The 25,846-nt window shown below is 44.1% G+C and overlaps 1 protein-coding gene across 7 annotated transcripts in view; it reads left to right on the top strand.

The window, feature by feature from the left end:
• AMOT (angiomotin) overlaps positions 1-25,447 on the top strand; it is a 64,355-nt gene extending 38,908 nt beyond the window's left edge. For all 7 annotated transcript variants that reach the window (XM_075435327.1, XM_075435324.1, XM_075435323.1 and 4 more), the window contains 8 exons: positions 303-395; positions 3,074-3,219; positions 13,755-13,904; positions 15,658-15,848; positions 18,047-18,169; positions 18,835-19,067; positions 19,929-20,153; positions 21,190-25,447. In XM_075435327.1, coding sequence (XP_075291442.1) covers positions 303-395; positions 3,074-3,219; positions 13,755-13,904; positions 15,658-15,848; positions 18,047-18,169; positions 18,835-19,067; positions 19,929-20,153; positions 21,190-21,290 — 1,262 coding nt within the window. In that variant the 3' untranslated portion in view covers positions 21,291-25,447. The remainder of the gene's footprint in view (positions 1-302; positions 396-3,073; positions 3,220-13,754; positions 13,905-15,657; positions 15,849-18,046; positions 18,170-18,834; positions 19,068-19,928; positions 20,154-21,189) is intronic.
• Positions 25,448-25,846: the final 399 nt, after the last annotated feature.

Below are 25,846 nucleotides of genomic sequence, written 5' to 3'. Positions count from 1 at the left end.
GAAAAAATGTGTCTTAACATCTGTAAAAATGGAAAAAATAAACTTCTTGTGTTATAATTGTTTTAAGTAATTTCTTTGGAACTTTATTTAACCTGTTTTGTCTTATTGAAGTTATTTCCTCAAGGACGTAAGTAGAAACATTTCAGAAGTGAGTGCCAGCTTCTGATAGGCTTTTTACTTTTGACTGTGTAGAATTAGGAGATCCGTTCCCCTAGCTTGCATTAGAAATGTCCTGAGCAGAGTGACTTAATACTTGAAAGTTTTTAATTACTTAGTGTTCCTTTTGTTGAAAAATTTTGCAGAGCGTATGGAGACAGCCAACAAGCAGCTTGCGGAGAAGGAATTTGAGGGGTCTGAAGACAATCGGAAAACCATCTCTCAACTCTTTGCACAAAGTGAGTTGCACAGTCATTATGGGTCAGTAGCAATGCTCCGGTCGTCCTGGGAAGGAGAACAGTGCCGCAGGTTAGCGTAGTTCAACTCCGTCGGTTTTCTACCGGGACGGAAATCAGGGCAGTGACAGTCTAAAACTGGCAGTGGAGAAAGGAGGAGGGATTTGAGAATTCCTTTTCTGTCATTTTGTAAAGTCCATCTGATGGCATTTATTAGAGATTTTGTAGCAAATGTAGTTTGCAGTTAAACTGTAAAATTAGTGCTTACCCTATAACTTACAGGATAATTCGTCCCCTGAAAGCTTTGGTATTAAACCTTTTCAGGCTGATCAGAGTCCTGGCATGAGTTAAGGCCAGCAGGACTGGAACCTGGTAGATCTCCTATCGCTTTCCTCTTTAATTTGCCACTGCCCTATCCAGTTCAGCAAACATAAAGGGGATGAACACTGCCTGCAGTATGCTGGACTGGGTGAGGGTCATGAATTCTGTCCACAGCAGTGGATTTATCACAAGGCAGACCAAAATGACGGATGTGAAATGCTGCTTTTGCTTTGTACTGAAATGTCTTGAGGCCAATGGCAGCAAGCCAATTTTCTCTCATCCCGTACTGTACTCCACCCTTCTGACAATGCTCACTTTTCTCCAATTGTTATATGAAAAGGTAATGCAATAAAATTGCAAAATAGAGATTTTCTGTGGTGTAACACCCACTGCTTCAACCCTGACAGATGCTGGTATCCCCCTCTTATGTTGTCTTTAGCTTATTACTTGTGGCTTACATTGCAAGCAGATGGCTGTCAGAGTGTAAATTCAAAACTCCTGGTGGCAGTGGAAAGTCTGTGAGTTTAGTCTCGCATTCAGACTGGATGGGTGGACTTCGAGGTTCATAGGTTCATCCAGAGAGGAGGGAAGGTCAAAGCTGTGAGGCCTCGCATTCAGTTTGTCCTTTTGGATGAACATGGAAACCATAGAGCTGCATTTCATCGTTCCCAGCATTTCTAGGGGTGTTGTAGGCACTTGTCAAGTGAAGCAGTACTCATTTGGGGAAAAGTCTGGAACAAAACCTCCAAAAGCCTCGCTGCAAGCACTTACAGATTAACAAACAGGCTGCTGACACTGATTGATACCTGCTGGCATAATGCCACCCTGTCTCGTCTCTGCCCATTTTCTGCAATACATTTTAGTGTGCTGACACTGTCAGCAACTCATTTCCTGGGTGGAGGAGAAATACTGGGATGGGAGAGATGGGGAAAAGAGTAGGCAAGTGGTGACATTAGCCTTTGTCCTTGTGCCTTATGTCACAGGCTAGCTCTGAGTTGCGGTCAGGGTTTGCTCTGCAGAGTTCTGGGTGCTGCTGGTGGACAGGTTTGTTTTGCAACCTACATGTGGGCTGCGTTGATTCCCTAGCAGAAAGGAATCTTTAGCTACTCTGTGTTGCTAAAGCTTTACTCCTGGCTCCCTGCTGGCAGAAGAAAGGGAGTAATTGTGGTCCTGTAAGTATAGTTATGCACATACTTGCACCAACGGGCCTGTGCACTCGTATGCAGTCTGTCCTAACACCCAGGATCTAGTTCCTGTTTTTCAAGCCTTCCACTCCTTGTCCTCATTCCTTTGTCGTGGGATATTGGTTTCTGGAATGCAGTTTCTCTGGTGTCATCAGTGCTGGGTGTAGATCACTCCAGGGAGTATTCTGTGGTTATGTGTCCAGCAAGTGTGTTAACGTTATCGTCGTAGCTGGTTGGCTTGCGCTGGGAATGACAGCATATACAGAGGACATCAGCTCTGTGTTGTGGCTTTGCTTTATACCCCTGTGTGATAATTTCTCAAGTCCCCAGTTATTTTATCCTATTTATTTTCTTTGAAGGCAGTTGCCTTGTTCCTGAAACACACAGCATAGCTGCTCGCACTAGGTCTGGCTCTTTCTGGAGAGCAGCAGAAAAGGACCGGCTGCTGTGCTTGGGGTGGCTTTAAAGCATCAGAGATGAAGTCTCATTGCTGGCTAAAAAGCTTTCTTGAACTGCAGGTCTGCCTTGGGCTGTGACAGAACAGATATTTGTGTCTCGGTTCCGGCCCAGGGGGGTCGTTTTTAAGGGCAGTAGAGGAAGACTGAGTAGTTCTCATTGCTCACTTGTTTTCTGACTCCTCTGGTGGTACTGCCAACAAAGTGGGACAACTGGGTGTTCCGTTGAGGAGGAGGACAGCTGCCCCAGGCAGAACAGCCTTCCTGTTTGTGGGGTCAGTGTGAAAAACAGGAGCACAAGTTTTTCAGGCACAGAAGTCTGCTGTCTCCTCTCCTCAGTCTGGGATATTAAAATTACCCAGTTTGTTTTCCACCGCTGAAAGCTCAGAGGTAAAGAGGTGCCAAGTTTCGTTAACCATCTGCATAATCGGAGCAAATTACCTAACTGTACTAAGTGATGCACCTTCTATTCCTTCTCACTAACGTTGTGGCACATTGTTACTTGAAGATATCATGCTTGTTTTTCAGGGTTACAAGTCCTTTTCTTCCTTGAAAGCCATGTGCATCTTTTTTTTTTTTTTTTCCCCTTAGAGCTAGATTTGCATTCTCTCTCTTGTGGGAAGTTCCAGTACAATCTTTTCTCACCTCTGGAGTGAAAGACTCCTGAAAGCTGGGTAGAGACAAGTGCTGTCCATTGATAAGTCTCACTTTGTTTTGATAGACAAGGAAACACAGCGGGAAAAAGAGAAACTGGAAATAGAACTGGCTGCTGCACGCTCCACCAACGAGGACCAACGAAGACACATCGAGATCCGAGACCAGGCCTTGAACAATGCTCAGGCCAAGGTGGTGAAACTGGAGGAGGAGGTAAAGATGCTGGGAAAGAGAAATTAGGGTAGCTTGGGTTCCAGTAAAAGTGGCTGTGGGAATGAGTTTGTCTTGTGCAAATTATAAGGAAATCTGCTTGCTTCAAAGCTATTTATGCCAGCTTAGCTTTGTGTTGGTCAGCTAAACTACTGAACTGCGCGCAGATCAGCCACAAATCTATATTTCCTTGGAAGTGCTGTTGTCTAAGCAGCCATGTTTTGTTTTCTTTTTGTTTCAACTGATAAAGGTAGGCTGGAACTGAAATCTCAGCCCTGGCAACCTCCTGAACTTGGCAGAAATTCAGATCTGGATGGACGTTTAACTAATATCACATGAAAGCAGCTTGTCTCCTTGCCAGGTGTTCCCCTTACACCAGGGTATCGTGGTGCACAGTACAGATCACCATTTGTGCCCAGCATTCGTAATAAGCTGGGCACGACCCTGGTGGTTTTCTCTCCCTTTCCTCCCAAGAGAGCATAATGCATTTGAGCTGCTTAGCTGGGCAGCTTTCGCCGCAGTTTCTTTTGTAGCCTTGTCCCTGCCACTTGCACATGGCTCTCACCTCTCTGCCCTTCTGCGTCATAGTGCCCGTCCTCTTTCCTCCCGCCTACTCCTTTCCTTGCAGAGGCTCCATTTCCCACTCCCAGCCTCTGCTTCCTTTACTCCTACTCTTCCTCCGTAGAGAGCCTCTGGAGGAAATCTCATGACCAGGCACGCTTCCTCCACTGCAGATTTGTTCTCTCCTCCTTCAGCTCTGCCATCATCCTGCCTGCTAGCTCTCACCGTCGCCCTCGTTTGAGCACAGTGCCTATATCCACCCGCATCTTGCTGTCTTCAGAGACATTCCTCAGACGCTCCCCTTGTCTCCTTCTACTCCTCTCTCCGTTCCAGATCCCATTGTGCCAAAAGAGGAGGAATGATCGAATACGAAGTGAACATCCTGCTATCTTATCTTGCCTGTCTTCCTCCTCTCCGAGGTACAGATATAGCCACCTTCTTAATTAGCCTGCTCTTCTCTAAGCTCTGTATTTTCCTCAGTAGCCATTCCCCTGAACCTTCCTTTGTTTCTTTTCCTGATCTCCTTAATTTTTGCCCCTTGCAGTACCTTTCTTTTCATCTCTTCAGCTTCATGGAAGCCCTCCCTCAGTCTGTCCCCTCCTGGATCTGCTCTGCTCATTCAGGATGTTGTTGCAGGGCTACCTGCCATCACACCTCACTAGCTTTCTCCCCAGTGCTCCCTGTTGCTTTCCTTTCTCCACCATATCAAATTCAGGCAGTTTAGGCCCTTCATGATTTGCCTAACCCTGTTTCTCTTCTCCCCTTGTTGCTGAGAGGATTTCTTCTGCCTTTGCCCTTCTCAATTTCCAGCCACCCCTTCCTCTCCACCCAAACAAGCAGCTCTGTGCTTGCTGCCAGGCTGTCCTCACCTTCACTGCGAACACTGGCAAGGCTGCTTTGAAGCACCCCTTGCTGTGATGCTCACGACAGGATTGTCAGGGGCTAGGCCACAGTTCGTGCTAACCCCAAGACGTCTGCTTGGCCTGCCCTGTGTGTGTGTTTCCGCCTGTTGTCTCCAGTCCCAGACTCGGGCTCTGAGCTTTGAGGGCAGGGAGCTTTCAGTTGTGTGTACAGCACTAGCGTTGCCAGGCTGTGGTCTGTCACTGGGGAAGCAGGTTCTGTGTAATACAGATTATAAAAATAAAAAAAAGAAGAACAGAGTCAGAGGAATACTTAAATATCACTGGCCACGTTCAGCCTTGCGCACAGTTGGCAAGGCCTTTGATTTCACTAAAATTGCAGCATCTCCTGGCAAGGCTGACTTGCACCTTGGTTGCTCAGGGGGACAGGGAGCATTAGGTTATAGGGAAATTTAAACACGATAGGATTCTCTTTGGCTCTAAAACTATTCTGTCATTTGATCCTGCAGCGTATTGGAGCTCTTTGACTTTCATTCAGATTTCAGCACCTTACTACACTGAAAGTCTGGTGTGTGACTAAGTTTAAGTACCCAGGACGTCCCTGTGGCTTCCCTGAAACTATTCCCGTGCTTGGAGTCAACGTGTAGAGAGGTGCTGTGATCAGCCGGGCCAGCACGCACAGCACTTGGCTGAGTTGAACCTCCGGGTAGGCAATAAGGTCAGCTCCCTCACAGTAAAGTTAAAGCCTTGAAGGGTAATAATAATTGTATGTTTTCTTTTCAAAAGACCTCTCTATTTTTACTAGAAGAATTGGGTTCAGTGCTCTTGCAAAGTGTTTCTGCCTCAATAGAACAGTAAAACAGGCAAGTAGCTCTGGGATGGATTGGACAATAGCTTAAAAAACACACATATGCTGACGTAGAGTGAAATGCCCTGCAATGAGGGCTTGTGGCCATTTGCCTCCAACCTTTGCTCGAATCCCAGGGTGCGCAGGAAGTGCCACCCTTCCTGTTGCAGATAAATATGGAAGCGTCTCAGTGAGGGAGAAGGAATTAACTCTGCTTTTTCCTAGAGGTGAGAGGGAAGAAGGGGAAACAGAAGGGGCAAAGAGTCACTTTTGCAGGTTTCCCAAAGCACTTTTTAATGAAATACTTCGGATTATAAAGCATTTGTTGCCTCATTAGTATTAAATTGTGGGAAGTGTTCAAATCTCCGAGCTGTTCGGTAACTTTCCGCAAGACAGCCGAGCAAGCTGTTCAGTGCTCAGGTCACCGTTTAGAAGGGACTGTAAATGTCAGCCTGAGTTAGTGACACTCAGTGACTAAGACGTATGAACAATTTGTCAATTATTTCTTTTATTCCTGCCAGCTTAATCTGAGTTACTAGTCCCTGTAATTGTCAGGAATTTCCAAACTAGTCCTGCAGAAGAGGGTGGAGTTTTTTACGCTAAGGTTTGGCAGCCACTCTGGCTCAGGGCCTGAGAGGGTTGTGCGTATTTCGGTTGTTGCATCCTGTAGTATGAGTTTTCAGCCTTTTATTTTTCCCCCTTCCATTCTGATTTCCTGTTAAGCAGAGTTACCCTGCCGTATATGCACCAGATCCTTTATAAAAAGAATATTTCCATTTTAATGAGAGCTATGAGCCATACATCACTATAGCTGAATTTAAATGTTGCATTGGAATTAGAACTTCCGGATTCTTTTGAAAATCCTTTGCCTGAATTGCCGGTTTGGACAAATCCACCCATCTGTAAAATGTAGATACTTGTCTACTCCTATGGTGCTTTGAGAGCTTTTATATATATTGGATTTTAGCATCAAAGTTAGAGGGAAGGAAGAGATAAAGGGATGCTAAATGTGATGGAGAAAGGAATGATCTTGGAGATACCTAAGTATAGTGTGCAGCAGTTGGAAGCAAAAGTAGACATTCGTAGAATTCTTTCCCTGGTCTGTTAGCAGGGGTGAAATGACTCTTCAAATTTAGAACAAGCTGCCATTAAAGTTTTAGATAGTGTGTGGAGTTTGTTTCTGCAGAGTGCTACAAAAGGTGAGTGATCGTGGATGTTTAAAACAAATATGTCTAGAGACTTGCTAAGTCTGTATATGTTTTATATGTAATATTTAAACTATACTAATTCTCTGCTATACATAAAGATACCCAGTAATTAACCCCTATTTTCACTTCTCCATCTTCATTCTTCCCTTTAGTAGATGTTGCACAGTTATGCAATAAGTCAGCAGCTTATTAAAATTGTTTCTAGTGAAGTATTAGTCTGTTTTTTAAACTTCAGATTGCTTGCATTACATGCAATAAATTTGAGATAAATATATTTGAGGTAAAATGCATGCTGGCTTAAAAATATATATCAGAGTCAGAAATTGTTAGTGATAATATTTGCAGCTAAAGCAATGAAAAATTCTCATTTTCGAGCACGGATTGCTGTGACAGTCTCAATTTTGATGAATTTTCTCAGTTTTGAACACTTGAGTGGCTGCAGTGTGCAGCAGGTTCGTAGCTAGTAGATGGTCACAGATGGCCTGTATGTGTGGGCTTTGAAGATAGTCATGTTACCGTGATTTAACCAACGTCTGCTCACGTACGCCTGGAGAGCCTTCAGCAAACAGAGCAGATGGTTCAGCTTCGCTTTGCTCTGAGCCAAAGGCAGAATTGCTGGGCTTGCAGAAAGGACCATCCTGGCCAGGCTGAGACTCTGGGTAAACGCTGGCTTGTAGTGAGTCCTTGCCAGGCTTGTAATATTGCAGGAGGGAGTTTGATGCCAAATACTTTATCTGACCACAACTGCTGGATGTAGCATGTACAATTGCTAGTGTTTTTATGCTTTTTAAAAAAATAGAATTTCCAGAACTGTCATTGAACTTGGTCATTTTTGCTTACCCTGGTTAATTCATACCATGGAAGACCATGCTTCAACTTAAAAAAAGTTTGTGGGTTTTTTTATAGTAGTGTAACTTGTACTCCTTTGCTCCGTCACTTTAGAAGCCACTGTTTTAATGAGTGCCTTAAGGATACAGCTTTGAAAAATAGTGACTACCACTAGGAAGACGTAAATGTCTCCTCTTTGCCATCCTCATGCACACACCTTGCAGTGGAAGAAGAAGCCAGACATCCTCTCTAATGGGTGCAAACTGGGGGCCGGGGGAAGGGAAGAAGTTTGAATGAAATATATTTTAGAGAAGTGGCTTGCGTTTAGAAGCTGTAAGATCTTTCAGCCATCAGAATTCAACATAAATCAGATATCAGAGCTAAGATCTTATATTCATTTCCCACTCAGCTATTGTGGTGAGAAATAGCGCACTATTTCTGATAACACTGAGGGTTCTGGCTGTGGGGAAATGTAGAAATGTTTGTTTCCAAATGACATCTGTTGTACTTTATATGCTGTATCTGAGGTACTTTCAGAACAGAGCTCTGGCTTGTGGGGAGGAGACCCAAAGGAGAGTCTGTCTGCTTGAAGGCTCCATCTGTTTTTTTCCCAGTCACTCCTCTGGGTGTATAGAAAGATATTCCTAGTCTCCACAGCTTTGTGCTTAAATGCTTAGACTCTCAGAGCTACAAACCCACTCCTTTCAGGAAAGAGTTGCTTTTAAAGGGGACGCTGTTTGGATGGCTTATCATTCGTGAATGGGTAGGGTGGAGAGAGAACTCCCTCTCTTCCCTGTAACCAGTAGGCGTGTTGTGTCTTTAATGAGCTGCGTCCTTGTAACAATGCAGAACTGGCTTTTTATTGCCATGTTGCCACCTCTCATATTTTGCCTGTTAGTAATTTTCCAGAGGTGGCTTTGAGAGTTAGAACTTACTTTAACGCAAACAAGCAGAGAGACGACATTGTGACATTGCCATGCAACAAGCAGTATTCCCTAGCAAGAAGATAGTGTTACCAAATTGCTTCAGCATGAGTTCTTTCTGAGGCCAGTGGCGCCTTACTGGGCCTGAATTCAAACAAACTGAGGGTTCAAAGGCATCCTAGAGGAATATATTCCAACTGCAAGAGGGAGAGGTGGTTTAAATGTGCTTGCTGTCCCGTTTTTTGTTGTTGTTTTTTTTTTTTTTTTTACTACATTTCTGCCATAGCAGGCAAATTCTTGTGGGGGAACGCATTTTCAGCTGCATCTGAATGGATTCAGCTTTAGGATAAACCCTGAATGTCGTGAAAACACCCTGAATATATTAACCGAAGGACTTTGAAGGCATCAGAAGTAGTGGGTGGGAGGCAAGCAGATGCTGACGAGTGTTACCAGTTTGCTGAAATAGGAGCTGTCCAAGATGAAGCGGGTGATGGCTGGGCTTGTCAGAACGCCTGGGCGAGTTTCTGACTCACGGCTAGCTATGCAGGAAGGCTTCTCCTCTTCCCCAGAAAAACTCTTTGCCGAGTAACGCATCTGGAAGCGATGAATCTCTTTACAAAAGAAGATCCTTCCTTCCCCCTCACCTGCTGCGTCCAGCCCTGCGTTTGTTCTGCAGAGGCAGCTCCAGCTCGGAGGCTCTTACGGTCTCTGCCTACCTTGCTTCTAGCGACCTGACAGCGAAAATTCCTCATTCCTGTATACTCTGCTCCCTGTGCTGTCTGCACGAAACCTCTGCAACCTTTCAGAGCCTTTCTTCTGCAAGGACCTGCGATCCCTGAAAGACATTGCATAGTTTGTCAAAGCCTAAATCAAATGAAGGAGCAGGATTTGCTTTGCTTTTAGAATGTTAATCCTTTTTCTGCTGGGCAGTTGTAGTAATAATCAAATGTCCTGATTTCTGACAGGACTGCTTTGTCCTTGGCCATGGATTTTAGACCATGCAAATGCTCTCCGTAGCAGAGAAGCCTGCAGGTTGCCTGCTGCCTGGCATTATGTTGCCTTTTGTCTTAGGAAGTCTTCTCCTGTGAACGCATTCTGAGGACTAGTTTGAGTTTTCTAGGTTTAGTGAGTTTGTTTCATCATTTCGTCCCTGTGTGTTTGGAGTGGTTGATTCATTTTCCATTGCTGGAAGCCCTGCGGTTCGGGGGTGTCGGTGTGCAGACGTTTTCAGGCAGTAAATCTTTCTGACTAACTTGGAAACAGATTGCTCTTCAGGTCAGCCAGACTCTTGTGAGCAGTGAAGCCTCTGAATCCCGAGCGTACCTTGCTTCTCCCAGCTGGCAGTCAGCTGCAGAAAGCAGTCTTGACAAGGGACAGTGGAAGTAAAATGAAGACAGAAATACTTGACTAGGAGGCCAGGGAATCTTTCAGGGGTATTCCCTGCATCGGTTTGCACTTTTGTGTACTGGATTTCTGCAGAGTCCCAAGCCAGTCCATGCCATCTTGATTTTTCATGTCCTCAGTCCTGTTGCAGAATTGATGTAAACGTCATAGTGAATGTGGAGAGCGACTGCTCTTGTTTAAAATGGTTTAATTAGAAAATATTGTTGATAGAGTTAAAGCCTGAACTCTGATATCTGGTTAGGCCATTTTCTAAAGCAGTCAGGGATTGACCTGGAGAAGACACGCACATGAATGATGTTGTGCCATGTGCTGTGGGAAATGCTGGGAGGGGGTACAGTCGTGGTGAAGTGCCTGCTGTGCTTCCAGACATGTGCCGAGGTTATTTGAGATCTTATCGTATTAAAGAGCTATTAGAATAAATATGTTATCATGAGTAAAATACTCTGCATTTTCAGAGCATCCTTCAAAGCAAAACAGTTACAATACATTATGTGAGGATGAGCGTGCTTCTTAGTTAAATGCAGTACCATCAAAAGGAAAACTATTATCTTGCCAAATTTATTTAAAATTATGTACTGAAGGGAGTGACTGCATCCTTGTAAAGCTTCAGGAATGAACTCCTGTCTAGAGCACGTGTTCACGGCAAGGCCTGTTGCAGAGGAGAGAATTCCAGCGTCCTTTGATGCCATCTCGCCAGTGGTGGATGTTAGTGTGGTGCTGAGCAGCCAGTTTTGGTTCTTTGCTGGAAAAGAGAGGGTGGGGAATCCATGGCAAATGACCAAGAACAAGACTCAGCTTGCTGCCTTTTTTTCTTCCTCCCATCTCACTTATGTCTGCAGCACCTTGGCAATACTCAGGCAATTCTGTTTCCAATTCCTGTCTTAGGAAAACATGACCTTACTCTCAATTTATGGTAGTGAAATCCCTCTGTGCTTGGAAGAATTATTCCTGATCCTCTTTGCATTGAGAGGATAGATCAAGTCAGAGAGATTTAAAAAAAAAAAAAAAATTAGATTTTACTGCTACCACTCCTGGAGAATCCTGATTCACAGAAAAGTAAATTGTTCCTCACAAATACTCACAGTAGCAGAGATGGCAGAGCTGGAAATGAATGACACTACCAGAACAAACGGTGGGTCGACGGAGTGCAGCGAGTGCGTGGAGTGAAACAGTCTTACATGTAAAGGATAATTGTGTCAAAAGACACATTAGGAAAGCTGAGTTGTCTGGAGCACGTACTTGCCTTAAAGCTTATTGAACATCTATGTTCCAAATAACTGAAAATGAGTTGAGGGTTTCCTGAACTAATTCTAGTTTTAAGCCATTAAAAAAAAATACACACACAAGCCTCAAATTTTCTAACATTCCTAATTCTTCCCGATGCCAGAAGATGAAATGTATTTTGTGATGGGGGGGGGGGGGGGGGGGGAAAGGTTATCTTTATGAAAAGCCACTGAACAAGCCTTGCCTGTACTTTAGGTCTGGTGCAGGAGTTAGGCGTGTGCAGGCAGTGCGGGTGAGTTGGGCAAGAGCTTGTGTTGCAACGTTTCACCTGCAGGTTTGGCTGGTGGGAGCACTTTCAAAGTGAACGTTTCAGTGGAATTTCTCTGTCCTACTTCTTTTTTGGCTGGGCTTTTGGTATTCTTTGAATGCAGGCCAAAATGTTAATCCACATATATGCATACTCAGGTTTATTAATTAAGAAACTAATAAAATGTTGTCGGCGACTGCCTTTTGCAATGAGAATTTTACCTGTGTGCTAAAAAGCTTTCAGAAATTTAAGTGCTTTATGGTAGGTAATAAGAGAGCAAATGTCTGTCCGTCCTTCCTTAATTTGGTATATAGAAGAGTGGGGGAAGAGAGCTGATTTTCAAGAGATTATTATTCAGCTCGCTGCATGATATTTCACTGTTAGCAAGTTTATTAGGTTGTTCCTTACTCTTGTCCTAGTCAGCAAGCTCATATGCAAAACCACGATGCTGGGTGCTCTCCATTTCTAGGCTCTGGTGCTGACTCATAGTTTATAATTTTTGGCTAGTTATGTAACTACTATGAGCTGCTGTTAATCTAGGAGTAAAACTAGTGCATTAATATACACTTTATTGGAGTCCCAGAAAGCTTAAATCAGAGTTACTAAGCACTATAATCTGGAATATAAAGATCTATTAAGTATAACATTTTTATCGATTTTTCTGCAGAGCAGCAATGGCGTATTAAGTTGCATTAAAATGTTCTCGTCCCTCCCGTTCCAAACAAGCTTGAAATCTTGAGCAATCAAAGAATAAAAATGCCTTTCTACTGTACATGCACTGGTGGGAAGGCCTTTGGCTGGATTACTCACAATTTATTGTAACTTTTATTGTAAAATACTTGTTTAGGGAAAATCCTCTAGGGCAGCAACATTCATGCTGTGAGATCAGATGCCTGCTGACTTTATGAAGAGAAGAAAAGGATGCCATGTCTGGGATTAATAGCATCTGGAGATTTTTCTCTCTCTGCTGTTCACATTGCAGTCTCTGGATAGCCTCAAGGAATGGGAGTGTGAAAAGGGAGAATTTTGAAGAAACACATGATAAGACCTTTTCGGAAGGAAGGTGCGATGTAAGAGCGGGTCGTGGTGCTCAGATCAAAGCCCAGCATCCTGTCTCTGCCGAAACTTGCAGCAGATTCCTAGGGAACACTATCAGAATGGGGCCAACAGACAGCGATACTTTCCCAGAATATTTTCTGCTTCCAAGAAGGACTTCCTGAGCCAAAAGTGGTGTCTTTTGTCTTTGATATCCCTTAGTGGACTTTACTTTCATGAAGCTGTAGAGTAGCTCTTTGAACTTGCATAAGGGAGTCTGTGTTCTGCATTGCGGTGCTCCTCTAGGCTTTGGCTCTGACTGTTGGGAAAAGTTGCCTTCTTCCTGCTATTTTTGTATTTCAGGGTTTATGACAATTGGCTAAAAAAGCAATGCCCCAATTAGCCACAGAAGGCCAGCTAATTGTGATTGTTAGTCTTTTCCTTAACAGAAAATTATGTCCATAGGTGTACAGTATTCTACATATTAGAATAGAGCTGGGCCCTGAGTGTGTTTTATTCTGGTTTTTTTTTAAATTCATATTTTAGTTTGGTTTCATTCTGCCAGAACTGTGGATTAACCTTGCGAAGACAATTATTGGAGGTCTCACCCTGGTAGTTTTCATTGCTTATTGTGAGGCAGGATAGCAGCTTGGTTTGCATTATGAACAATGAAGGAGGATGGAAAGGCAGGGGCAAGGGACAGAGCAGGACCTCTCAGGTCACAGTGGGCCAAGATGACCGAGGTGAATGTCCAGACTGCTACAATAAACCTGGCTGCAGCGTGGAGAGGGCACAGGCCATGTCTACTGTATGCTTTCATCCCGTTCGTTATTTTGTTGTTATGGGACTGGAACAGGATCCTGCAGCTTTTGATTCAGTTTCTGCTTGCTCTTGTAAAAACACTGCCAGCAATTTTGAGTATTGCACTGAAAAGTGTTCCCAACTTGTGGACCAGCTCTGATCCCTGTTTTTGCTACGGTTACCTTGGTGTAACGCATGTCGAGTCACTTAAGCACTCTGTTATGAACGCAGATGCCCTTTGCAGCCCATCACTGCTCTCAGGCATTTGCAACAGATGATTACCTCAGTTTCCCCATCGTTACCACAGGGTCGCTGAGGACAAAAAGAACAAATAGACTTAGCAGGAAAGCAGAGATGGGAAAGACCTGTAACGTCGTGAGTGTCCAGCCCAGAATGGGAGTCTGAGGCACGCGGACAGCAGTCGTCTGGGCATGTGCCACCCAACTGGTGTTGCCGTGCTCTGCAGTGTGTACAGAGCCAGACCTTTGCTCACTTGTTCTCATTATTTAACTTAGGTTGCATTTTCTTCCTTTGTTTCAGCTCAAAAAGAAGCAGGTCTATGTTGAGAAGGTGGAGAAGATGCAGCAGGCCTTGGTTCAGCTGCAGGCAGCGTGTGAGAAACGGGAACAGCTGGAACACAGGCTGCGGACCCGGCTGGAGAGAGAGCTGGAATCTCTCCGGATGCAGCAGGTACCCGCTGTTTCGCTCTGCCGTGATAGGTGTCTCGTAGGATTGTACACTGTACCCGCACCACACACAAAAGTAGGGCAGTGGTTTTTTCCATCTTGTAAAATTAGCAAATTTTTCTTTTGGTAGCTAGAAACATGGATTTGCTGGCTGTTTTATTGTTTTTACTTGATTTAATTCTTCCATTCCAGCCAGAAAAATTAGGGAAGAGAGCAACAGGGGATCCATCACATGACAAGATTCAGACATAGCCGTATAGCTAGATGGTGTTATACTTACTTTTAAATTATTTCAAAAATATTGTTCACTGTTTGAGATGTTATATAAAATCCCTTAACAACTGGCCTGAAAATAGGCCCTTCAAAAAGCTTTTGCATTTAAGAAAAACAACCAAAAACAAACCAGCAAACCTGTTTTAGAAATGCAATTGATGGAAATGGATGGGAACTTCACATAGAGTATATTCTTACGATTGTAATTCGAGTCTTCTTCAGTGAAAAGAATGAATGAGAAGGAAATTGGGCAGTGATGTTATGAATTGGATGTGAAGTTTTAGTTTTATTTCAACCTATGTCAAACATAGGTGAACTGTCAAGTTTGTAAATTTTGCTGGAAATAGGGTGCAGGCCTGAGTTCTAAATTGCATTGAGTTTCAGATTGTGTTTATCCCCCAACTTCCACCTCCACGTAGGAACGGGTACTTAACTTTTACTTGTATTTTTATGTTGGTTTTAGTAGGAGTTACAGTAATTTGATAAACTTTTCTGTGCTGCCAGTGGAAGATTTGGTACTCTGAACCTCACAATTTTTGGCACTGAGCCTGAGTCAACACAAAAAAAAAAAAAAAGCTTTATTGTCACGGTTAAGGATTCTGAGCTGAACAATTGTCTGCCCAATTTCTTTTCTTTTAAACTATTTTTTTTTAAGTCAAATATTGTGCCAGTCCCAGATGAGACTTCCGTATAAAACTGTGCATTTTGTCCGTTGAACTATTAGCTCAGCAAATCTCTACTCTTCCTTGTTTTGAAAGAGAGCAGTGCCAGTCTTCCAAATCTTGCTTTAGAACTGAATTATTTTTGATCCCCAGCTACTTATTCCACAGGTATACACTGATCATATTGATTTAATAACCAAATCCTTTAAAAATATCCTGAATGTATTTTTTTAAAGGGATGATAAGTCTGGTATACTTGTTAGTGTTTTGCTGGAACAGTGTTGGAAGTTACTTCAGGTGTTAGGGACGGGCTGTAGGCATCAGACCTGAGTAGCGTGATCCAGCTGTCGGACGCACATAAGGGGCTTTGCACATGGAAAAAGGCTTTAGGAGGAGCATTTCCCATCCCAGATATTTGCTTGTTAGTGTTGACCAGCTCTGGAACGGCACTCTAGCATGGGTGCTGCAAGTTCAGCTGTCTTTCTTAGGAGCAGTGCTTAGTGGTTTACGACTTTTGAGCTTCAACATATGGAAAAGAGGAGTCTTTCTTGCATTATGTGAGCTTGTTTCCTAGTTTTGACAGAGTGAGGCTGAAGTGCCCCTGCAGATGTTTCAGATTAAGCTCTAAAGGAGACCGTTACCATCACCTAGTCTGCCCAACGTGGCATAGGCCCATTTCACTCTGGTGGATTCTTGCTTCAAGCCACCTCTGCTCTGGACCAGCCTCTGTCCTTCAGACAAAAAACAAACGAACCCTGAGTCTTACAGATGCATCCTGAGACTTCTTAATTTATTATTTTTATTTTCTCATTTGGAAATCAGCGTCAGGGTACATCTCAGACTGCAAACGTCTCAGAGTACAACGCCACGGCGCTTATGGAACTCCTACGTGAGAAGGAAGAAAGGATTCTTGCTCTGGAAGCTGACATGACCAAGTGGGAACAGAAATACCTGGAGGAGAGTGTGATGAGACAGTTTGCTTTGGATGCAGCTGCAACTGTGGCTGCTCAGAGGTAAATGAGACTTTTCATAGTACAGGGACTATTTTCTTTTTCCAGTTGAATGTAACATTTCCCACCAAAGAATGTTGTCATACCACCCTCCCATGATACCTCTCCTTGTGGTCTGAATGACTTCTCATACTTCTGCAGGAGGAGGTGGAGCTTGGCTGCTTTTCCTGGGAGCTGTGCAATTGCCAACAATTAGAAACTTCTTTCCAGGGGAAGATTCCCCCACATGCAGGATCCGTTTTCCAGACTAGAGTTGTTCTGAGCCATTCCTAGAAGCTGTTGATTCAAAACCAGATACATGAGGAGAGGTTTGGGGTTGCATTTTTTTTTTTTAAACAGGAATCAGTCCTTGCTGAAGTCATGTGAGATGGGGTGAGCTCGGTGATTCACATCATTCACCCTGAATGGCTTATTTGTTCTCCAGAATGTTTTCGCAAATTACTTTGTGGTATTGTCCTCAACATGGTTACTAACCAGAAACATCTACTAGGAAATGCTGCTCAAAACATTCTGCTGCGTGTGGAGAGCACTGCTTGTGGGGGCGGGAAGGGAAGAGTGTCTGAAATTTGGTAACAAGCTCACATTCCAAGACAACTGTACAGAAACACTTCTTACGGCTGTAAATAGGTCCGAGTGCTTCAGCTGGTTGGTAAACAGGAGCTGTTATTGGAGTGCAACTCTTTAGTGTTAGGTATTGTTTACATATAATTTCATTGCTCACTAGTTGCTGGTTCTTGATGGCAGATTTTGTTTCAGATTGTTTCATGAACGAGATTCAAACAGGGCTGTTATCGCAACTGGCTTCCTAGCTCGTAAGATCAGACTAGAATTACAGGGCTAAAGTTGCAGATTTGCTGTGTTAGCATTTAAAGACTTATCTTATCTTGCTCCAGAAGCAGGCGGTTATTTTAGGTTATTGCTGCTTCTTGTGCACTGTTTTCTGCCTCCCCAGAGACTCTCTAAAGGCTCTTGCTACTGCTTGTCCTTAGAGACTGTGTTATATTTTCAGCGTACGCTGATAAGTAGGGGTCTGGTCTATTGTTTATCATGGAATGAGAGGGGATGTGTTAGGCCTGTTCAGGTTTTTATTAAATGAACAAGAATGCCTTCCAGTCAGGAGAGAGCCAACCTCTGTTTTTCCACTTCCTTCTAGCTGCTTCTCCCCTAAAAGAGAGTATTCCATTCCTTAAGAAACACAAGCTGTGAGGGATTCCACTCATTTCAGTGGCAACCTCACCTACGCTGTGCAAAAATCTCTTTCCCTTGTCTTTGATAGCGGGGAACAGCATCCCTTAGGAAGCTGAGGCTGCAGGAAGGATGCAGGAATCTGGGTCACGTTAGGTTTCTGGGGTGAATGACCTGCTTGTGCCTTTCACATTGGTCCTTTGCTGTTCCTGATCTGAGTGTTTGCAGAGTTAAAGGTACATTCACCAGACAGTTCTTAGACCTGCTGGGTCTGAGAGAACAGATTTCTTACTACAATGAATTGGAGCTCTTGGTAACTTTGAATTTTTTTGTGTTTGTTTTTTTCTAATTCTGTTAATGCACAGCTATGTCAGTAGCATGCTCTGAATGTTACGACTCGTACAGTGATACAGAGCGTGACACAGTGACTTCGTTCGGACTGAACAGCAACAAGTGGAATTAAATACTCGTGTTTTGGTTAATGGACTGAACAACTATCACAGCATGAACATCAGACACTATATTGAGTAAATATAAAATTGTTCTCAGCCCGCTCCAGGCTGTTTGGACCAAGCTGCTTAGCACTGCTTAAGAAACTCCCATGCCTCGTTCCCTTTACTCAGATTTCCTGTGTGATGCTGTTGGAAGGGGAAGGGAAAAAGTTTTATCTCTGAAGCGAAGTTTGCACTGTTTCAGTTGAAGAAGAGTGCCTGGTGTTCTATATCATCCTCCCCCCTCCCCAAGTTCTTGGATTTGCCTCATCGATCCACGTACAGTAGTACAGTGAATCAGTTGGATTATAGGCTGGCCCGAGATGGGCAGTAGATTGACTGTTGTTGTAATGACTTGCATATTTCTGTAATCCTTCTTTCATTAGGACTGGGAGTTGAATTTTTGGAAGACACTGAGCCAGTCTAAACTCAGAAAAAGTGGATATTCTTGTTTGTTACTTTAGAGCAATAATTGTGTGCTGCAAACTTCGCTGGTCCTTCATCTGCTCTGCTGCTTGTTCTCAGGGACACGACAGTGGTCAGCCACTCGCCTAACCCGAGCTACGACACCTCACTGGAAGCTCGCATTCAGAAGGAGGAGGAAGAGATCCTGCTTGCCAACAGGAGGTGTCTCGACATGGAGGGAAGGTAAAACACAGTTTGGTCCTATCTGGCTTCTTTAGGACAGGGATTTTAAATTAATTGTCTGCACTGACGCCTCAGAACCAGAAATTCTTGTGTCTTCACTGATAGCAGCCATGTAGGATGCCAGACGCTCATTTGGCCGAGGAAGTATCTGCATAGCAATCCAAAACCTGACTTCATACTGAGGACTAATGCAAAAAAGTCATCTCAGATTTTTTGCATCTGGCTTGTTCCTCTTCTTTCGTCAGGGCATCTTCATCAGACCCCAGGCTCCAGCCATCTCTTAACAGTCTCACAGAACTGTTTTCCCTGGGGTTAGGTCCAGTGCGGACCCCCCAAAGTGTGTTAATCCTCTTCTTTCTGTTGGTCTCGTGTCCTGCCCATAACTCTCAGCTTTGCCTCAAAGCCCCTTCCATGGCTGTTGAGAGCAGCTTCCAGTAGCCAGAGGAGGGTGGGTGTCTGGGTGCCTTTCTCTCATGCATGTATACAGGAGGTCTCGTGCGTGATCTGCTCTGGTGGGCCGGTCAGCAGGGCAATAAGCTCGCTGACATCTCTCAGCCTCCCCAAATGCCTAAGGGAGTCCTTGTCGCAGCCGTGAGGGCGCTGAGGCTTCAGTCCAAGGAGATGGGAGTACAAATACATCGTTCTTCTTTCTAATTCTCAAAAAGGATTAAGACTCTGCACGCTCAGATCATTGAAAAGGATGCCATGATCAAAGTCCTGCAGCAGCGCTCCCGGAAGGAGCCTGGTAAGACAGACCAGCTCTCCTCCATGAGACCCGCCAAGTCGCTGATGTCCATCTCAAACGCTGGCTCAGGCTTGCTGTCCCACTCGTCAACACTGAGCAGCACTCCCATCCTGGAGGAGAAGAGGGAGGACAAGAGCTGGAAAGGCAGTCTAGGTAATTTTCAAGTGACAGTAGCAATTTAGGTATGCGAGTCGCTGCTTAGAGGGGAGGCGGGAGCAGCAGAAGGAGGAAGATCGGACAGACAGACAGATCAGCTGGCCTAGCGTGCAGTAAAGCTGACTGCAAGCACAATGGGACACATTTTGGAACAACTGCTTGTTTTAATCGCTTCTGGGAAATACTGACTTCTGACGTCCAGGCTCTGTCATTAACCTGTGTAAGCCCGTATTCCCAGTTTGGTATCTGACTTCAGGGGTATTTGAGATACAGTTTCCAGAGTTCCCCAGCACTTGCTTGCAGCTGGGTTCTTACAGCTGTCTGAAGGTGTAAAGTCTCCTTGAACAGGAGCGGGGCTACTAATCAGGACTGCTATCCTGTAGTGTTGTGCCTGCACTAACATGACTCCTGTCTGGAATGGCTCAACGCCGTTGTTTAGAGAAAATGAGTTGTAACAAAGCAAATCTTAGATGATTATTTTTTTTTCTGAGAGGAAGTTAGGCCCAAAGGCCCTCCCTATGAGACGAAAAGACCCTGAAATGTAAATTGAGAATCTGTTGCAGCTGATTTCAGAGTGTGCAGATTTACCCTGCTGTAGATGGGCCACTTCTTAGAGACAGGGCGGGAAGGTGTGGGTGCCCACTTGCGTATCTTTGCATGCAGCAGCAAGAGGATACTGCTTTTCTTCAGGTACCTCGGCACCCAGTGGTGAAAGGTGCTACAGAAAGGCGAATTAGTGTTGTCCACTGAAGCACAGAGCGCTTTCCAGATCCTAGAGCAAGTGCCACAGGGGGGTGCAGAACTGATACCAGTTAAGTTTTCTGAGACTGTGAGATTTCCTTCCCTTTCTCCACAAAGGTGTTCTGCTGGGAACAGAATATCGCTCCGAATCCATTCCCTCCACCCCCTCCCCTGTCCTTCCTTCCACACCGTTGCTGTCAGCCCACTCAAAAACAGGCAGCAGAGACTGCAGCACCCAGACTGACCGGGGGAGCGAACAAAACAAAGCTGCGCCTTCCCCGGCAGCTGCCGCAGCAGGACGACTCCCCGGCACCAACCTGACCTACAGTGCGGACAAAACAGGTAACAAAGCTCAGCTGCTCTCCCAGAGGGGTCCCCGCCGCTGACTCACCATCACTTCTGTCTGTGGGGCAGGCTCTGCCGTCCCGTTTTCCATTCAGGGAAAGCTCAGTTTAGTTTTTGTGAGGACAGAGGGGTTTCAGAAGCAAGCTTGACAATGTTCTGAAGGCTCCCAAACACTCTGAAGATAAAAAAGCCTTAAGAGTGGTAGCATAAGCGTGGACACACTAGGTGGAGAGGTACAGTAAGATTGAAGAATTGGAGCAGGCATATGCAAATCCCAGGATAGTCTCTGAGTCAGTGTCTACTCTGGAGTAAACTATGAGTAGCATGCGGGGTTTAAGCAGTGTGTGAAAACAGGCTGTAGGAACTGGCCATTGCTTTGCTATTCCAAGCAAAGTGGACTCAGATAAGGGGGATGCAGAAGAAGGAGAGGTAGCTATCGTGAGAAAGCTGTCGCATTACTGTACTGTCCCAGTTGCCGGAGCGACTTCAGCGCTGGCACAAGTAGACCCAGTTGACAGTGACTATCACAGAAGCTGAATTTGCTTCCCACAGAGCTCTGAGCTGGCAAGAGCTGCTCATTTTCCGGCCCGCTCTGCCAAATCAATGCAGATTACACAACCTTGCCTCTTCTACTTACAGACACATTACAATTATGTTGTTCTTTATGGAAGAGTGAATTTGGCTGGTCTGCTGTGCGTCTTGCCCATGCTAGCTATTTAATGCGTATCGAGGGAGACCGGGGAACAGGTTTTGTGGTGGAAGTCTACACTGACTGCGTTGGTTTAAATGCAGTCACTCCAGTTTTGTATGCCATTGTGTATCAGTGGGAGGTACCCAAAGGGAATTTGATAAAATACCTTTATTTGTCTGGCTGTATACATGAAGAATTGAATTTTTTGAAATGAAATGAGGGGTTGTTAGCTGTCTTTTGGCCAGTGATAGAAGATGACTTTTAAAATGTTAACGTCATTTTTCTAATCTCGTTGAAGTTACAGCTCTGAATGTCTGTCTCTTGTCTTTCCTCATCATATAGATGGGCCGCTCTTCCACTCCAGCACTCTTGAAAGAAAAGCCCCTGTTCAGACCATGGGGCAGGACCTCCCAGATGGAGAGATGGTAGAATACCTCATCTGAAAGGCTGTACCAGGATCTGAGCTGGCATGCAGTAGCAAGAAATTTTTAAGAGACATTTTTATTGGGAAAAGAATTGTAGTACCTGAGTAATAAAAGAACACTTAGCTGTTTGCTCTTGTATATTATGTCTCAAAAGTATGGACAGGTTAATTTATAATTTGTTCTAAATTATAAAAGACCCATAACACTTGTTCTTTGAAAGTTTCCCCCTTTATTTTTAAAATACTGGATCTGGCAGTATCTGGAAAAAACCCCAAGAACTTAGGTGCACTACATGTGATCTTTCATTTCAGTATTTTGTAAAGTCTCTTAAAGAGAAGTATCTGCTCTCACAGCTGTCTAGCTTGAATGCAGTGAGATGGGCATAATGGCCTTACAATGATCAGGACCAGGGACTTAGCTGTGAGCATCACTTAGTGCTTTCAGAATACAGGTATTCTGAGAAGCTCTTCTAATTTTGAGCCGTGATCAAGGGAGATTTCTCTTTACACTTCATGTAAGAACTCAGAAGAGGTATTTCACGTTTGTAGGCTGGAAAGATTTCCATTTTCAGGGTGGTAACATATTTTTTTTTTATAATTCCCAAATTGTGTTATTTCTTTATTATAAAAAATGACTCCGGTGATTAATGTCGCATTTCACATTTTTAGTTTCATTGAAAGATTTGCCACGCTTTTATACTTCAGTACTTTTTCAGTAATTTATACAGTGGATAGTAAATAATATATTACATTCATGTTTTATGTAAATTAAAAAAGGAGAGTTTATAGGCTCAGTCCTGATCTGTTAGATCAGATTTCTGCCTTTGTAATTCCATTGACTTTAGTGGAACTACTCCAAATTCACCATACTACAAGTGGCAAGCGCTGTTGCTTTTCAGTGTTAGCAACTGATTCTACTGCATCTGTGGAGACCTTTCTCCGTAGCAGATTTTTCTATATTTCAGATGCCCTGCTACTTTTTATGTCCCTCCTTCTTGGAGGTACTAGATTCTTTTTCATATAGCAAAGCCGCAGAGGTAGAGCGTTAAAGAGGAGCTCTGTGTAAAGTTTCAGATGGCAAATTCTCTTCTTCCAAATATTTTTTTTCTTCATCTAACTGGAGAGAGCAGCTTAAAGAAAGTCCCAGAGGCATTGCAGAAGACAGTTACACATTTAAGTCATCAGGTTCACTTTCAGATTTTTGGGAACTAGCACAGATGCAGCAATGCTTTATTTGTAGAAGCTAGAAGGAGATACTTGAACCAATAGACACAAATGAGTATTTTTTGTTACTGTCTTAGCATTTTATTAAAACACTTCATTATTAATTCCAGTTAAAAACTACTTTTTTTTACTTGAATGTTAAAATATTTTATTAGCCAATGGTCATATGTTGGGAACCTGGTTAGTCTCAGCTTTCTGTGCAGCATTAGAGTAGCCAGATTTTCATTTCAGATCATTTTACCCCAGAAATAAGGAAAATCAGCAATTAATCATTGAACAGTTAGTGAATGTTCTCAATTCCTACTTTGATGACACTACTGATATGGTGTCCAGCTGAAATGGCCTTACCAGATCAGCAGATATAACATGAATTTCACAGTGGAGGGTTGGGAGGTGAAAGGAGGTGCCTTCTGTCTGCTGCGCGGGTTACTTAGCAGTGCCTACAGATCAGCTGTGAAATGGCTTCTGTTCATCTTCTAGAGATAATCGTATAAAAACCAAGGAGAACACTTCCCATCATTTCTAACAGTTTAGCTGCTTGTTAGTGTTCTTCAGGCTCTATTCCTAGACCCACAGAAGTTAGAGATGGGAAAATGCGTATGGTGAGATACGAACTGAGTCTAAATAGCCTGGCTTTACCAGTGACTGCCCAAAAGGGCATCATAAGCTCCCTTCCATCACCGCTTGAGACACTTTGCAGCTGCACTTTACAGCTTTGACTGTCTCTGCTGTACGGGCCAACATTTTTCTGGACAGTGCGGTAGGCATTCCCTGAGCGTATTCTAATAATCTGTCTGAATTAGTTCTCCACCCTTTTCTAGACAAACAGTTCAAAGCCTTTTTGTTCTCATCCCTGAGAATGTCTTACATTTATTTCTCTTGGCATAATTCCATCCCATTATATGAAGTAATGCCCACTCTGAATGATTTGAAGTGATTTCTCTTCCTCCTCCACAGTTGTTGGAAATGTAGGAGAAGCTTTTCTCATTAGCTCAAGGTGACCATCTTTCTGACATTTCAGCGTAATTTCGTATATTGTATTTTGTGGTTTGGGCTTAGAATGAGCAGTAAGGGAGATCAAATGCCATGGAGTGTCTCTGTGAGAGAGGGGGAGAGATGTCTGAGTGCTTTTCTCTTTGTTCAAAGTCAAGAAAAATTATATTCTGTCTTTACAAGTACTTCTCAGCAGTAGGAAAGAAATTTTGCAACTGTAGGGCTCTAGATAAACAGTTCTGACTCGATTCACATTAATTCTAAAACGTCTAAGAAAATGTGGATCCTTTACAGATAAAATCTGTGTTAGAAAACTGATTTCTCCGATTGATATTGGCTGTTCAGCTGGACTTGGGTAAAAATAACTTGTTTATCCTCCTTGCAGCTCGTTGTTTTCAGATGGAATGCTTCTGTAATTTATTTTTTCGAAGAGAAAAAGAACATAGTAGCTTTCTGTGAATAAGATGCAGATTATAGACAGCAACTGTCTCCTCCAAAAATGGAAGCCAGGCAGTGTCTGACAGTCCAATCCATTAGGATTACAGGAGCCTTTGCAGTTCTGTGCCCGTGGAAGTCAATTTGGGAGAAGATGGTGCAGCTTTACATTGTTTAGTTCAGGTTCTTTGCCCCATTTAGTAGTTTTGATTTCTTCCAAAAACAAAACCCCCAAAACGTTCGACGTGGAAGTTTGAGGCCATCTTTCTGTGCTGACAAACTAGGAGCCATCAGGAATGTATTCTTTCCCTCGAGTTTCCTCAGAGCCATCCTGATGTGAATGTAAAAGAGCTGCTTGCTTTGAGGAAGATGCGTACTATAGTCTTCAGTCTCTCTGTACAGATTTTTATTTTGTTTTTAAACAGAAACTGCTTTAAGGAGACAAACTGCACACCTAGTTCCTTTTCCTTGTGTAGAACCTATTTCTAGTAGAAAGTGATTTTTAACACAATGATTGCAATGACCTTCTTTGCAAACCAAAATTTTAGACTAAGAGTTTTTCTTAAACTCGGGTATTAGAAGCAGAATTGTAGCTTTTATAAAGAAAGCCACATATTCTTCTTTGTAGAGCAAAACAAGAAAATCAAGTTTAGTTATTTTTTCCTCTTTCCTTTCACTGCTTACAGAATGGCCGAACTCACAAGTCCTTCCCTTGGGCAGTTCCTCTGGGATTTGGCGGCTCGGGGAACCGCCTGGGATCTGGAGGCTTTTGTTCCCATCTGGCCCGATGTCGTTAACTTTGAATAGCTCCTTCATGGCAACTCCTGTGGGGTCTAGGGCAGCAATTTTCGATCTCAGGACTTGTGGGGATCGGTGAATTGCTCCTCAGGAGTCTGTGAAGGGTGGCTGAGCTCAGCAAGTACTGTCAGGGGGCTGAAATTCTTCACGCATGGTCTCTGCCTCTGTTGGCAAGTTCCTAGAGCGAGAGGCTGAAAACTGGCGTTAGCTTTGCTTCGTTTTTGAGGCTGCCTGAGTGAGGGGACTTGCAGAGCTTTAAGCCAGAACCATTTCCAAGGACACCTCCTGCTCCCATTGCCCACACCGGTGGCCAGCGGCGTGCGAGACGTGCAGCATCCACATCCCGTGAGCCGTGCCGCTCGTACAGTGAATCCTGACAGCCGCGGCCAGGGGATGCCCTTTTTCCCGTTGCTTAAAAAACAGTGGTGATACAACCTCGGTGCAGTCAGGACAAGCAAAACGCCGGGGTGAATTTGGCTTTCTCTCCCTCCCTGCAAGGGCTGGCACAGGTTAGCCCGGGATTCACTGTGCTTCACGCCGCGGCCGATGGGTTTGCTCCGTGGCAGGGGCGGAGGGCTGGGGGAGGGAGGGGTCTCTTTTCGTGTATTTGTATAGGAATTCTTTTTTAAAAGCTAGCATTTTTATGTCTAGAAAGTAAAAAGACTTTGTAAAATGTAATTGTACTGTATTTATGAAGAAAATACATTTCTTTTCAAAAAGACCTTATTCTAAGTTGGTTTTAGAGTCTGACTTCCAACAACGTCATCTCTTAGGCTTTCAGACGCATGGAAACCCATCTGGTTTGCGCGGTGCTGGCTTAGGGCTGTGCTGAACTGTTAAGGTTTGAGAAAAAGGTGACCATCCGCCCTCCGAAGTCGAGCAGGACCTGCATTGCTCCAGGTTCTGAAGTACTTGAACACTGCCTCTCATTCAGCTTGGGCCCTGCTCGGGATCAGCCGTGGAGATGCTGAGGTGGCTGGAGAGGAGCGTGGCTTCCCGGCCGTGCCTCCGGGAGAGCCGGGCCGTCGCTGCCCGTTTGCTTTGGCTGGGGAGCAGCGGGGTTCGTCCCTGGGAGAGGCGTCACTCCGGACACCTGTCCTGTCGTGTAGGTCTCTTCCACTTGCA

Source organism: Opisthocomus hoazin, chromosome 14 (assembly GCF_030867145.1).
Source record: "Opisthocomus hoazin isolate bOpiHoa1 chromosome 14, bOpiHoa1.hap1, whole genome shotgun sequence".
Lineage (NCBI taxonomy): Eukaryota > Metazoa > Chordata > Aves > Opisthocomiformes > Opisthocomidae > Opisthocomus > Opisthocomus hoazin.
This window is presented reverse-complemented; position numbering and strand designations above follow the sequence as displayed.